Source organism: Leptodactylus fuscus, chromosome 11 (genome assembly GCF_031893055.1).
Source record: "Leptodactylus fuscus isolate aLepFus1 chromosome 11, aLepFus1.hap2, whole genome shotgun sequence".
In the NCBI taxonomy this organism is placed as follows: Eukaryota; Metazoa; Chordata; class Amphibia; order Anura; family Leptodactylidae; genus Leptodactylus; species Leptodactylus fuscus.
The window spans coordinates 42,967,381-42,981,548 of NC_134275.1; the positions used below are offsets into that span (position 1 = coordinate 42,967,381).

Genomic DNA, 14,168 nt, shown 5'->3' on the forward strand with positions numbered 1-14,168 from the left:
GACCCCATTCTGTAAGGGCAATTTTAGGGTCTCTGCAAAAGTGTCATGGCATCCAAAAAAAAACAAACAAACCGTCTAAGTCTGTGCTACAAAAACCCAATAACCCTTCTTCCCTTCTGTGTCTGGCTGTGCGCTAATATCAATTTATACCCACATATGACATTACGTGCATTATCCGGGGTACACCAGTATCATACATGTGTCATATATGTGGCATAAAATGCAGTTTGGGCACACAGCAGGGCGCAGAAGGGAAGGAGCGCGATGCGGCTTTTGGAGCGCAGATTCAGATGTTTGGTATCTGGACGCCATGTCATGTTTGTAGAGCCTGTAGGGTACCAGAAAAGTGGATTCCCCAAAGGTGTGACCCCAGTTTGAAAACTGCACCCCTCAAAGAATTTATCAGGGGGTGTAGTGAGTATTAGTATCCCAGACGTGACTGCACAGCGGATGGCGAAGAGTGAATATATAAGCTGTGCGGAGGACATTGCAAACACCGAATTTCCTACTAGGTCCCAGTAGCTCCTATAATTGGGGGAGTCACTCTGGGGGTCACTTTGGGGTCACTTCTGGTATATTTTCCCTCGTAAGCTCTAAATCTGGGGTGTCCCCTGATATTCGCTCGCACAGCTTATATATTCCCTTCCTGACGCCGCCAGTTGTATTCTAATGATTTGGCAATTTTTGCGGGTTTTTATTCTTGCATTACTAGATGCTATATTTTCTTTACTTTTCTGGTGACGCAGCCATATAAGGGCTTGTTGTTTGCGGGATGAGATGTATTTTGTAATGACACCATTTTTGGGTGCCTACAACTTACTGAATACATTTTATTAACTCTTTTTTTGCTGGATTTAAATAAAAAAAAATCAATTCCGGTATTGCGTTTTACCTTGTAAATTTTTCGCCATGCAGCGTACAGTATAAGTAACATATTATCTTTATTCTGTGGGTCGGTACGGTTACGGCGATACCTCATTTATATTATTTTTTTATGCGTAACTAATTCTGCAGAACAAAAACACATTTGGAGACATAAATCAATGTTTTTTGCATCGCCATCTTCTGAGAGGCGTAACATTTTTATTTTTTGGTTGACAGTGTTGGTTGGGGGCTTATTTTTTGCGGGACAATGTGTGCTTTTTATTGGTACTGTTGTGAGGTGCATTTGACTTTTTGATCACTTTTTATAGCACATTCTGTAAGGTGAGATAGCGAAAAATCACTACTTCCGGCGGGTTTTTTCCGTTTTTTTTTTCCGTCATTCACCGTGTACATTAAATATTGTTTCAGTTTTATTGTACAGATTGTTACGGACACGGCGATACCAAATATGTATTGTTTTTATTAATTTTTAGTTTTTTTTTTATAATTCATTTTCTATAGAAAAAAAGGGTTTTTGGGGCTTGATAACTTTATTAATTGTTTCAAAACACTTTTTTTTTTCCACTTTTTTTTTTTTTTTTTTTTAACTTTTTCATGTGTTTTTCATGAGTGAAGCTTGCATCACTGATCCTGTTTACAGAGTGAGTCACAGGCTTCAGTAAGAGCCTGCACGTTATCACTCTGTAAACAGGAAGTGAAGCTCGGCTCGTGCAGACGGACGGGACAGCTTATCTTCAGGAGATCCCGCACAGGATAAGAAAGGTAAGTGGGACTCAGGACTGCCAGGGGTGACTAATCAGACCCCTGGCTACATGGTAGGGATACCAGCACCCCCCGATCTCGCAGCGGGGGGTGCCGGGGATCCCTACAAGATCGGGCAACCCGTTGTTTGCCGTGATCATGTTTGATCACGGCAATCAACGGGTTAAAACCCAAAATCAGCACTCATGTCTGATGGAGGGGGATGGAGCAGGATGTTAGGTGTCAGATACAACTAACACCTGCTCCAAGAACACCCGCACTGCGCTGCGGGGATTGTTTACATCCATGTGGTACTATTACCACATCGGTCGTGAAGCACTAGACATCCATGTGGTAATAGTACCACATGGGTCGGGAAGGGGTTAATACTGAAGTGTCAAGTCATGGGTATATTAAACTTATATTGGAAGTTTTCCGATATATAGAGATGACAACGTCAAAGTATATAAAAGACACACCTATACATTAGGTATTACTGACTGAAAGATAACAAAAAAATAGAGGGAAGGCCGAATGGAGAGATATGGAGGACAACACACAGAGGCCTAAAGGAGGAGAACATGGCCTCTAACATGGCACCTTCTTTTCTCTATCGTGTATCCACTTGAACCTTTATAAAAGCTTCAATAAATTTAATAAATATAGGACTCACAATCTACACTCCCTATCACTATGTACTTGAAGCATGAGATGAAACCCAGGCAGATATGAGGAGAACATACAAAAACTCCTTGAAGATGATGTCTTTGCTCCGATTCGAATCTAGGATTCAAGCGCTGCGAGGCTGCACTACTAAACACTGAGCCACCGTGCTGCCCATTTGATAAGTGGGGGGTACCCACAGTCAGATCCCACCATTCCCATAGACTACATGCACACGACCGTATGATATCAGGAATGACATTGGTGTGCCAACCGTGCTTCCTCGGCCCCATTCACTGCTTTCATTGAGCCCAGGCTGTAAAATGGACAAGTATAGGACTCGCCCTGAGATTTGCTCACGGACTCATATATGGGCTTGAGTATAGGGCATAGAAATGTGAAAAACACAGCTAACACACTGACACAGTACACGATTGTATGCATGAAACCTAAGGATAAGCCGTCCAGACCTGGAAAACCTCTAAGGGGGCGTTCACACTACCGTCGGTGTCCGACAGCTAGTGTCCGCTGCTAATGTCCATTCAAAATCTTGTGCGGACATTAGCATCAGACACTATCTGTGTCCGTGACATTTTGAATCGATTTAAATGGAGATCGGGTGCGTTCTTTTACAGTCCGTGTAGGGTGAACCCCCCCTAACAATTCTACTACTACATTTCTTCTATCTGTTTAAAGGAAATATGGCTGGCAACCAATATGACAGTCACCAACTTTGCCAGACTCCTGAATAAGACATATAAGTAGTAATACAGTGATACACTGCTGAATGACAGTCTGAGAGGAATTGCCAGACAGGCGTTTAGCCATTCATGGACAGTAGTTTTGCAAAACTCCAAACTTGGTTAGAGGACCATGCATGACAAGGTTTGTGGATTCAGAGAGGTCTAATAGAGTCGTGGGCTGATGAGACATTTCTATAGCGGATGTGGACTAAAGACGTCTTACTCAACCCAACACCACATCTGACCCAAGAGCGTGATCTTGTAGATTTTATTTAGTTCTAAATTAGTTTTCCCTAAGGCTTTGTAGGCCGGGAACGTCTGCTTCATAAACCATCAAATTTACTGGAATTTACATTAGGACACTTGGTAAATCCCACCACTGGTCAACAACGTGTAACTGTTGAAGGTCGAATGTGGCCAGGAATGTAAATCGAAGCCTTTACACAGTCATGCAACATTAATTTGTAGGCTGACTGGCCTGAAAAATGAAGGCTCTGTACACGACATCAGGAGACAGAAAAGACGTTAAATATACAGTTCAGAGAAATTACCTAAATGATATGTACCAAGGAGAGAAGATGGAAACTTAATAAAGCATATATATAGATCTATAACTTTGCATCATAGGCAGTGAATAAGTCAGCCAATTGTCAAACATTGTACAGAGAAGTAATGCATTGGAAATGGCCCCGGCTTGTGGCTACCTGAAAATTATACAGCTCCGAGAACAGATTTACACAACTTTGTGTGTGTCAATAGCACATTCATCTCCCAAACGCTTCGCTCTCTGAAAGAGAGGCATATTCAGAGTAAATAGTGAAAGTTTTGTGTCCGAGAAGGATTTTGCAAGACACCTTGATGTAACATTGCAAAATAATCTCATCTTCTAGACTCCAATGCTATGTTTCTTAGGTAACAAAGTGATGGATGAAAAATTGCATGGGCACCCCAGGGATTACAGCTGTCAGACATCATCTCAAGATCTGCTTCTTGATAAGAAGTTATCTAGTGAAGAATCATTGGGGCAGATTTATTAAGACTGGCATTTTGTACACCAGAATGAAATCTACACCAGTCAGGAACTGGCATACATTTCATGCCAAGAAACAGTCAGAAAATATCAGGCTAAGGTGTCCCCATAACTGAAAAAAAGTCTCGAGCGATGAGTAGATTACGGGATGTAGTGCATCTTTGGCACAAGACAGGGCCTCGCACCCCAGACACAACACATTATCACACATCTACGCTAGAAAATTGTGTAGAAGTGATGATACATTACCCCCACAATTTGAAAAGAGCTGGAAGGGTTAAAATAATAAATCAAGAAATACTCACTTCACCAATACCCAACACAAGTCTCCGTGCTTTATGCTGAAAGCAAGGACACCCCGGTACAGATATGTCTGCAACCTGTGGTTGCTGCAGTCTCATATCCGTGGCCCGGACATTATGGCTGCAGCAGGAAGTACAGGAAGAAGGAGCGGCAGGGGAACAGTAAGGAGAGTATGGCTTCTTTGTTTTAACACTTTATTTTTCCTTGTTCACACAGTGGAATTACTGCATTTTGAGATTTAGATTCCACACTGCTCATATGCAGTAACATACAGCACAATACTGTACACATGGATAGGGTTTTCAATGCCACCCACTCCAACTCCTATTATTCCACAACCCGACTCCAACTCAACTTCCATTCCCTCATGTTTGGTCAGAAGCAGCAAAATGCCTCAAAATCAAGAAAAAGACACCAACTGAAGTGCTAAGAAAATAAATACGCAACAAGCTTTGCATCGAATTATACAAGACCAATAAATATTAAGTAATAGATCATTTCTGAGACTAACTTTTTCCGATTCCACCCAAAACTAGCTCCTCTAACTCCACAGCCCTGGTTCTTAAAGCTCAACACTTGCAAGAAAGCCATATTTTTCTCTCTTCGCAATGTATAAGGTGAAATCTGCAGTACATCCACACTATAGCAGCTCATCATATACATACTACCTAGAAAATACTTTAGAACGGCTTAGGGATTCTCAAACATCTTGTAAAATAATATTTCCACCCATGAAGCCTCTTCGCTATGGGTGACTTGCCTAAATACGTCTTTCCGCAGACACCAATTGATTCGACTTAAATGAGAGGCCTTTGCTCCTACAATCCCAGGAACTCTCTGTAATAAATGGCTGTTGGTAATAATTGGAGACTTGGGCTGTTGTTTTTGGCCTGACCCCGTAAACCTTTTTCAATACTCAAGTCTTTAATATTCATCAGTTTTTGGTATGCTGCTTGTACCTTGCCAAATTCAAGGAGGCAACAAATTCAGAGTCCATGGAAAAATGATCATTTAGCCGGCTCTCCTGACCTGACCACAAACTCTGGCTCAGAACTGTAACCTTCATACAAATCCCTCATTACGTTGTCAGAAGTATCTTCAAGCCATCACAAGTTTCCAGCTAGCGAACTTTGTACAATTCCAACCACGTCAATATTTATAGCAGTAACGCACACCAAAACTCGGTAGAACCGGCAACTACAAGGGAAATCGTAATAGTTCAGTGTCTTTGTGGAAATATACCAAAGAAAATTGTAATCTAAAACTCAATTATGCAGGCTTTTGTAGTGAAAGACCAAAGACGCATGAAAGCCTAGGCATTCCCAGGAAAGCAAATCTGGAATCCTGTGTTATATAGTTCAGAAAAAGCTCCGGTGCAGATCCCGCACAAGCAGAGGTCTGGGAGATGGGAGCTTAGTAGCCAGCCGTAGAAATGCAGCAGTGAATGGGCTACAACACAGGTTGCACATTCTGCACACTGCAGAATTTGCAAAATGATATACAGTATTTACAAGGGGTATTTCCATACAATGAAGAGGCTACAATATCACTAGGACCTGGACTTTGGGACCACCATCATCCTAATACCAAAGGGACTGCAGTGCTCATACCCAGTGGACAAACACACCGTAAATGGCAACCACTTAAGCGAATTGGGCCAGCGATAGCTCCCCATACTCCTGTGTGGCTTGGAGGGCCAATGAAAAGTAATGATGCCAAGCCTCAAAAAGAGGTGGTTCTCAAGGAGTGGGTCACAAAACCTAACCCGAAATGGACCACACCTACCAAGGCTGTGGAGTTGGTAGGCCAAACCACCAATTGCAACTCCTATTTTCTCACAGAGACTCCTGCTCTGACTCACATGGTCAGTCAGAAGCATTAAAGCTTCTCTAATTCATTAAAAAGCCAGTGATTGAGTCCTATGAAAGGAAATATGTAATAAGCTATACATTAATGGTACAATATTAAAAATTGTATAATTTAAGATAACTATTTTATTTTGAAACTAGAGTCATGCTGTCCATAGTTATACTACAGACACAACATATGAAAGGACTGACTCTCCAGGGCACTGTTCATTGGTAGGTTGAAGCCCTGACAGTCATGTTCATGACATGTCAGACCCCAGGACGGTAAAACTGCACTAGGTGGCAGAGTGCTATATATTCAACTCAACACTGCCTCTTCAGTTTTTGGATAAGTTTGGAGTCCAGTTACATAAAAACCAGTCAAACTTGGGACATGATGTCTTTCCAGATGAAATTTGCCTTTGTTGAAAGTTGGGCATTACATTAGGGAAATCTTTACTAATGAGTCATACAAACTGTGCAGTTACACAACATGGCCTGGCACTGATCACTGGAACTTGTAGTTCTCCGGGAGGCATGGTGTCACAACTAGACTAAATGTACCTTAGAAAGCCAATAAACAATGACATTATTTTGATGGACTGTATACATTAAACTCATTAAATTTATACGATATTAATAAAACACTATATACACAAGACTAACAGAACAGCAAGGTCTTTGTATTAAGCCTCACATTGTTTGGGGCTGGTTTCTATTAACGCTAATGCAGCCCTGTTTCATGGTGGAAAGGACAGCTCGCACAATAAAGAAGCAAATTATTCCTCACTGCAATGGTTGGACATTAAAAGGTGACTGTGCCACAACGAATATTTACCCTACCATAGGAAAGATTAGTTCTGGTCTGACAGCAGAGACCCCGACCTGTCCTGAGAAAGGGAGGGTGCTCTCATTCACTTCCATAGGAGTGCCGGAGGTGGTCAAAATTTGTCAATCACCACTACTCCTGGGGATGTGAATGGGAGCTTGGACGTATCTTGTCCAGCATGCCACAACTACATTCTACTGGTGGCTGGAGTCAGGCTCAATTGTCAACAGAGGCAATACACCCCTGTTTTTAGGATCAGTGGGAAAGGGGGGGGGGGGATCAGCAGTCACAACACCACCAGATATTTATACTCTATCCATAGGATAAATATTATTTGTTGCATAACCTCTTTAACAGATAAGTAATGGTTTTTTACCATTTTCATGCTTTTACAGAAGTCTCTGGAAATCCAGGTTTCCTTTGTTTTATGCCATGTCAATCAGGCATGTCACAATAGTATGATAAGTGAAATCCAGCAGCCACAACCCCTTCCGAGATGTCAGGATCAATAGGTGGCTGCAAAATGTATTGTGAGACTACACTGAAATGAACGGGAGCCATGAAAACCTCCAAATGCTCTCTCTATGAAGTTCTGGTGATTCCCGCACATTTCAATGGAGTAAACAATCTCACTCAGCTATCATAAGAAACACACACACACACACACATTACTAGCATATGTAAAGCAACAGCGGATGGAATAAATGAGATCTAGCACTCACTTTATATTTCCCTTAATAACAATGAGCTGTGAAACATCTGACGGCATCTGGGCGAACATACCACATGTCATGGGAAATACTTACATGAGATGTGTGTAACATTCATAAATACTGCACATATTATACCAATACTATTCACAGCACTTAAAAACATAAATATGACTCATAAACCATTTTAGTTGTGCGCTCCGGCTGGCAGCGTTTGCTACCTAAAAAGCCAAAGTAAGCTTGTATTAATGCGTTCACATGGAGGAACAACGTGCCTAGACAAACAAGAGTTCGTACCTCAGGAGTGGCGGAGGTGACCATCACACTGGCCATAAGGCCATTTCTCTTATACATACTCCCCCACAGGATGCTGGGAGATTAGCCGAGCCTCAGCTGTTGATGGTCTGTGACAACCCGAGCTGACCTATGGGGAAAAACAAACAAACATTAGCACTGAAACCTCTGGTCCAGGTCACAAAGAGGCGACTGACTTGTATACAGATGTGATGTTAGACCAGCACAGAAGGAAATAAACCAGCAAGTTCATTTTGCCTCCCATGGAGCACATCGATCTGTGATTCTTCAATGTTGTTAACCAAGGAAAATAAGATTTGTTTGTTTTATTCCCAGGATGAACCAGATAATACAATTGCACAACAACATTTCGTCTCAAAGGACCCAAATGCTTGGACACTGGAAGACTAGAGGAGAACCATAGACTGAGCTGCAGCATTACTGCATGGACATAAACTATACTACTTCAGACTAACATTTCTAAAGAGTTTCCCAGACGTTCTACCCTAGGGAAATTGATTGTGACACAGAGGCAGCAGTGCTTTGGGTCATAGACCATGTAATATCCGTATAATTGGTCATTTAGCTTGTTAGCAGCTCAGTTCCATTCAAGTGAATGGGGCTAGCCAACAATACCAGGCACATTAGCTAGACCACGTGCAGCGCTGTGTTTGATAAACAGTGAAGAACACAGCTTCACGTGGCTGATACCCCACCCAAGGACAGGTCATAAGTTATCATGATCCTGGAAAACCTTGTTAGGGCTAGTTCACACAGGGCAAGAGGGGGCGGATTTTGGCGCGGAATCCACCTCAAAATCCACCTCCTCACAATAGAGGTCTATGTAGACCGCTAGCGATCTCTTTTCCACTAGCAGTTTGTTCTTGCTCACGGAAAAAAGAAGTGAGCTGCCCTATCTTGAGCCAAGACAATCCTTCTGGACTAGGCCCATTCATTTGGGCCTACTCCAGAGCGGGAAGTCGCGACTGTCAGAAGCCGTGACAGTCGTGGCAGGCGCATTTTGGACCAAAATATGCGGTCACTAGCCCGTATTAGCTAGGCCTTAGCATTTTTACATCAGACTATGGATACCTCCCAACCGTCCCGATTTCCGCGGGACAGTCCCGATTTGGGTGACATGTCCCGCAGTCCCGGTTGGAGGGAGGTATGTCCCGATTTCAACTCAGATCTGCGTCCAGAGGACGCAGATCTGAGTTGAACACACATGCGGCTGAAGGAAGGAGCTGACACAGGTCAGTTCCTCGCTTCGCCGCTGCCTGCCTCTCTCCCTGACACACGCGGCTGAAGCTGCTCGCGTGCTCGCTTCGCCGCTGCGTCTCTCGCTCGCTGACACATGCGGCTGAAGCGAGGAGCTGACCTGTGTCAGCTCCTCGCTTCGCTGCTGCTGCCGGCTCCTGGCTTGTAGACGCGATGTACAAGCCAGGAGCCGGCGGCAGCAGCGAAGCGAGGAACTGACACAGGTCAGCTCCTTGCTTCAGCTGCATGTGTCAGCGAGAGAGAGAGACGCAGCGGCGAAGCGAGCACGCGAGCAGCTTCAGCCGCGTGTGTCAGGGAGAGAGGCGGGCAGCGGCGAAGCGAGGAGCTGACCTGTGTCAGCTCCTTCCTTCAGCCGCATGTGTCAGTGAGAGAGGCGGGCAGAGAGCGGCGAGGGAGCGGAGGAGAAGGTAAGTTTAATGTGGAGGTGGAACGTGAATCTGGGGGCAGATGAAGGAGAGGACGGCATGACATTGGGGCAGAGATGGGGGACATGAATCTGGGGGCAGAGATGGAGAGGACATGAATTTGGGGGCAGAGATGGAGGGACATGAATCTGGGGGCAGAGATGGAGGGACATGAATCTGGGGGCAGAGATGTGGGACATGAATCTGGGGGCAGAGATGGAGAGGACATGAATCTGGGGGCAGAGATGGAGGGACATGAATCTGGGGGCAGAGATGGGGGGCATGAATCTGGGGGCAGAGATGGAGGGACAGGAATCTGGGGGCAGAGATGGAGAGGACATGAATCTGGGGGCAGAGATGGAGGGACGTGAATCTGGGGGCAGAGATGGAGAGGACATGAATCTGGGGGCAGAGATGGAGGGAAATGAATCTGGGGGCAGAGATGGAGGGACATGAATCTGGGGGCAGAGATGGAGGGACATGAATCTGGGGGCAGAGATGGAGGGACATGAATCTGGGGGCAGAGATGGAGGGACATGAATCTGGGGGCAGAGATGGAGGGACATGAATCTGGGGGCAGAGATGGAGGGACATGAATCTGGGGGCAGAGATGGAGGGACATGAATCTGGGGGCAGAGATGGAGGGACATGAATCTGGGGGCAGAGATGGAGAGGACATGAATCTGGGGGCAGAGATGGAGGGACATGAATCTGGGGGCAGAGATGGAGGGACATGAATCTGGGGGCAGAGATGGAGGGACATGAATCTGGGGGCAGAGATGGAGGGACAGGAATCTGGGGGCAGAGATGTGGGACAGGAATCTGGGGGCAGAGATGGAGGGACATGAATCTGGGGGCAGAGATGGAAGAGGGACATGAAACTGGGGGCAGATGAAGGGTGTATATGAAACTGGGGGAGAGATAAAGGGGGGGACATATAATTTACGGGTGACTGTAGGAGGATTATACTGTGTGCGGGCACATGAAAAATTAACGAGTGGGCGGAGTCAACACAAAAGTGGGTGGGGCTAAATTTGCCGCGGCGCGCTAAGCGCGCCACTCATTTTGTCCCTCTTTCGGTTCTTCAAAAGTTGGGAGGTATGGACTATGCAGGGTTTGTTTGTAGTCTGTGACCACAGAGACTGCATTGGTTTGTTTAGAAAAGTCAACTGCTTATTTTTTTATTTATTTTTTTTTAATTCCAGGTGCTTGGGATAAATAAAAGAAAAAAAATGCTGTACAATATCACTTAGCAAGCCCAATAGTCATCGAGTAGATCAGTAAATGGGAGGGGGGCTGCATAGAGCTCCTGGTGGTGTAGGCCATCTAGCAGAGTGGTGAAGGCCTGACTCCTGATAGCCAAGGCAGTGAGATGAGTGCTGCAGCCTTTATCTAGGCACTGGATGTAGTTCAGTCCCTGTAGCTGCACTCAGTTATGAAATAGACAGTGTCATAGCTGGTAAACCAGAGAGAGGACAAAGAGCTCAGCCAAGTGCCATGGCCTCTTCAAGCAGCTGAGTGAAGGAGAAGCTAGGAATTTGTCTCCCATTGCTCTGAGAAGGATGTCCTATCCTAAGCATAGGTCATCGATATTAAAGTCTCATCAATATTAAAGTCTCATCTGGCTGCCACAGAGCCGTAGACCTTAGGGGGCGCATTGGTATAATAATCGGAAGCCCAGTGGAAGTGAGAAAACATAAAAAAAAAACAGTGTTACTCACCTCTCCTGCACGCCGGCAGTCTCCGAGCCTCTTTGGTGATGTCCTAGACGTCACATGGGCTAGGCCGGCATCATTATGCGTTGCAACTCTGGCCTTGCTCATATGACGTCTGTACCAATATTGAAGAGGGCTGAAAGCAACGGGGAGTGCATCGGAGCCAGGGAAAGGTAAATAACATTGTTTGTTTTTTATAAGGTTTGTCAGCTCCCCTGAGTCTCCAATCATTATACTATGGGACATAATACTGTGTGCAGGGGTCACTACAGTGCATAATAGTGTGTTTGCAGGGGCCTCGGTGGGGCATGATACTGTGTGGACAGGCCGCTATGGGACATTATACTGTCTGTAGGCCACTTTGGGACATTATAGTGTGAGTAAATGGGGTATTATACTATGTGGAGGCCAGGAAAAGGGGTGCTATGTCGTGGGGGGAGGGGGGAAAGTAAAAAGTTTGCGGGGGGGGGGGGGCTAATCTTTGCTAGTTACTCCACTGATACCATAGTAATTTAACACCTTGATCTGACGCAACATTAGTTGACTATATTGACACCCAGAAATTTTTATATTAATACAATATAAGACCTCAAAAAGGCATAATGCAAAAATTCTCAGAGATAGAAATCTCCAAAACAATCAAATCCAGAAGTCTGTCTGGGTGCTAATAAGAGATAATTGGATATTTAGCATGGGGCGAGTCAAACAATGAATCATCTTGTGATCTGTCCACCCCATGAATACTCTGGTCAGTCTGCCAGCTGTCTGTCTTCTATCAAAATAACATTCAAGCGAACAAACAAACTTGTGCAATTTATGACTCAATTCTCCAAAACAAACCGATAACATTGCCCAATGGGACACAAACATTCTTGCCTTGTGCTCCAGCCAGATGGCAATTCCAGCAAAGCACAATGTCCCAAACCCAATTTCTACATGGCCAACCGTGTCATTGTCTGATGTACATGAAAAGGGGTAAACAAGTTCTGAGCTTCAGGCAGGAATGACGCAGGATGGATGAGTGGAGGGAAACTAGAATCTCTCCATCCTGTGTATGGAGTTTATTATAAGGGAGTTTTATCATTACAGACGACCTCTCCATAATACACACTGCACTGTGGTTGAGCACTGTGGCCTCTCTATTGTTTTCAGTAGTACAATCAAAAACAGCAGGTATGGCCAACTTTGCTCATGTGTATGGGGACCTGAGGGGTATGTTCACACAGTTTTTGCAGGTGGAATCTGCCTCAAGAGCCTCCCAGCTCTCCCATTCATTTCAATTGGAGTCAGGCAGACCGTTTCCTTTAGCTGATTTTTTTCAACTAGGGCGGGAAATAATCATCACAACCCGTCTACAGGCAGATTCCGCCTTGCAAAGCCCATTGAAATGGGAGGCAGAAAACCAAGATGCAATTTTTTGCACCTCCCATTCATCTGAAAGGGCTTTGCATGGCAGTATCTACCTGAAAACAGGTCACATCATGGTTTATTCCCTCTTGCTGAAAATAAAAAAAATGGCTAGAGGAGCCTGACTTTAATGGAGATGATAGGGAGAGGCATTTTCAGGGGGATTTTGATTAGGATAACAGAGGAGCTGCAGACTGAGCCTTATCTACGTATATAATGTTACTTTCCTGCCTCCTAGGCCCCCAGCAGCACAATGGAGAGCTGTACTTCAGTAATGACACTCTGCTCATTCTGTGACCCCAGTGATCATGAAAAGAGGGGTTTCCGAGGTCCCTGTGTGAATGGAGTAGTGTGCATGAACACCACTACTTAATTCGCTTCTAGGGGACATTCTACTTGTCCCATGTAACTGAATGCAGTTGTGGTCCAGCAGGTACAGGACTTGGGACCCCAGTTCTTGTGATTACTGGGGGCTTCAACAAACAAAACCTCAGTGGCTAGACACACACACCATGTCTTGTGGATAGGGAATAAGTGTTGTTAATGGTAATATCCCTTTAAGATAACAATAAATACTAGTATAGTAAAGCAAAACATTGTGATAGGGACATAGTGATAATGAATTTAGACTGTGATGCCTATATGGGATAGCGACTGACAATGTATGTAAAGCCATGTGGATGATGTTGGTTCCATACAAGAGAAATACATACATAAATAGTTGCACCTACAGTATAGAAAAGGACATTTTATGCATTGAAAGCTTCTTGTATATAGTATTACGAAATAGTACCAACCGTCACTTACCACAATCCAAAAAAATTGTTATAAAAAGCATAAACTAGGTTACCTCATGGATCTAACAGTTTTGTCTCAAAGTTCGTGGTTATGCAAAGTATGTAAGTTACACAATAAGTAATGGAGAGAACAGAAATAGAAGATTTCCCTTTCACTAAAGCGCCATCTAGTGAACAAGGAAGGGATTTTCTTCTTAAAAATAGGAAGTTTGATCAAAATATTAACCAGGAACCTCTTTTTCAGGTATTTAATTTGGTAAAACAGAAATGCTCTAGGTGTTCACATGAAATGTTTTTTTGATAGATAGATAGATAGATAGATAGATATGTACCGTATTTTACGGACTATAAGGCGCATTGCCCATGAGCGCCTTATAGTCCGTCTCGGTTCATATTTAAGGCGCACCGGACTATAAGGCGCAGTCCGGTGCGCATTATATGTTATTGAAAGCGGCGGCACGCAGACTTTGCCAGCGGCCGCTTAACCCCCCGCGTGCCAGCCGCTTCTATTGGAAGCGCTCG

At 44.3% G+C, this 14,168-nt stretch overlaps 1 protein-coding gene across 5 annotated transcripts in view; it reads right to left on the reverse strand.

Annotated features, from left to right (window-relative positions):
* RALGPS1 (Ral GEF with PH domain and SH3 binding motif 1) overlaps positions 1 to 14,168 on the reverse strand; it is a 335,024-nt gene that overhangs the window by 272,424 nt on the left and 48,432 nt on the right. For all 5 annotated transcript variants that reach the window (XM_075259104.1, XM_075259103.1, XM_075259100.1 and 2 more), the window contains exon 3: positions 8,049 to 8,175. In XM_075259104.1, the coding sequence (XP_075115205.1) occupies positions 8,049 to 8,105 (57 nt within the window). In that variant the 5' untranslated portion in view covers positions 8,106 to 8,175. The remainder of the gene's footprint in view (positions 1 to 8,048; positions 8,176 to 14,168) is intronic.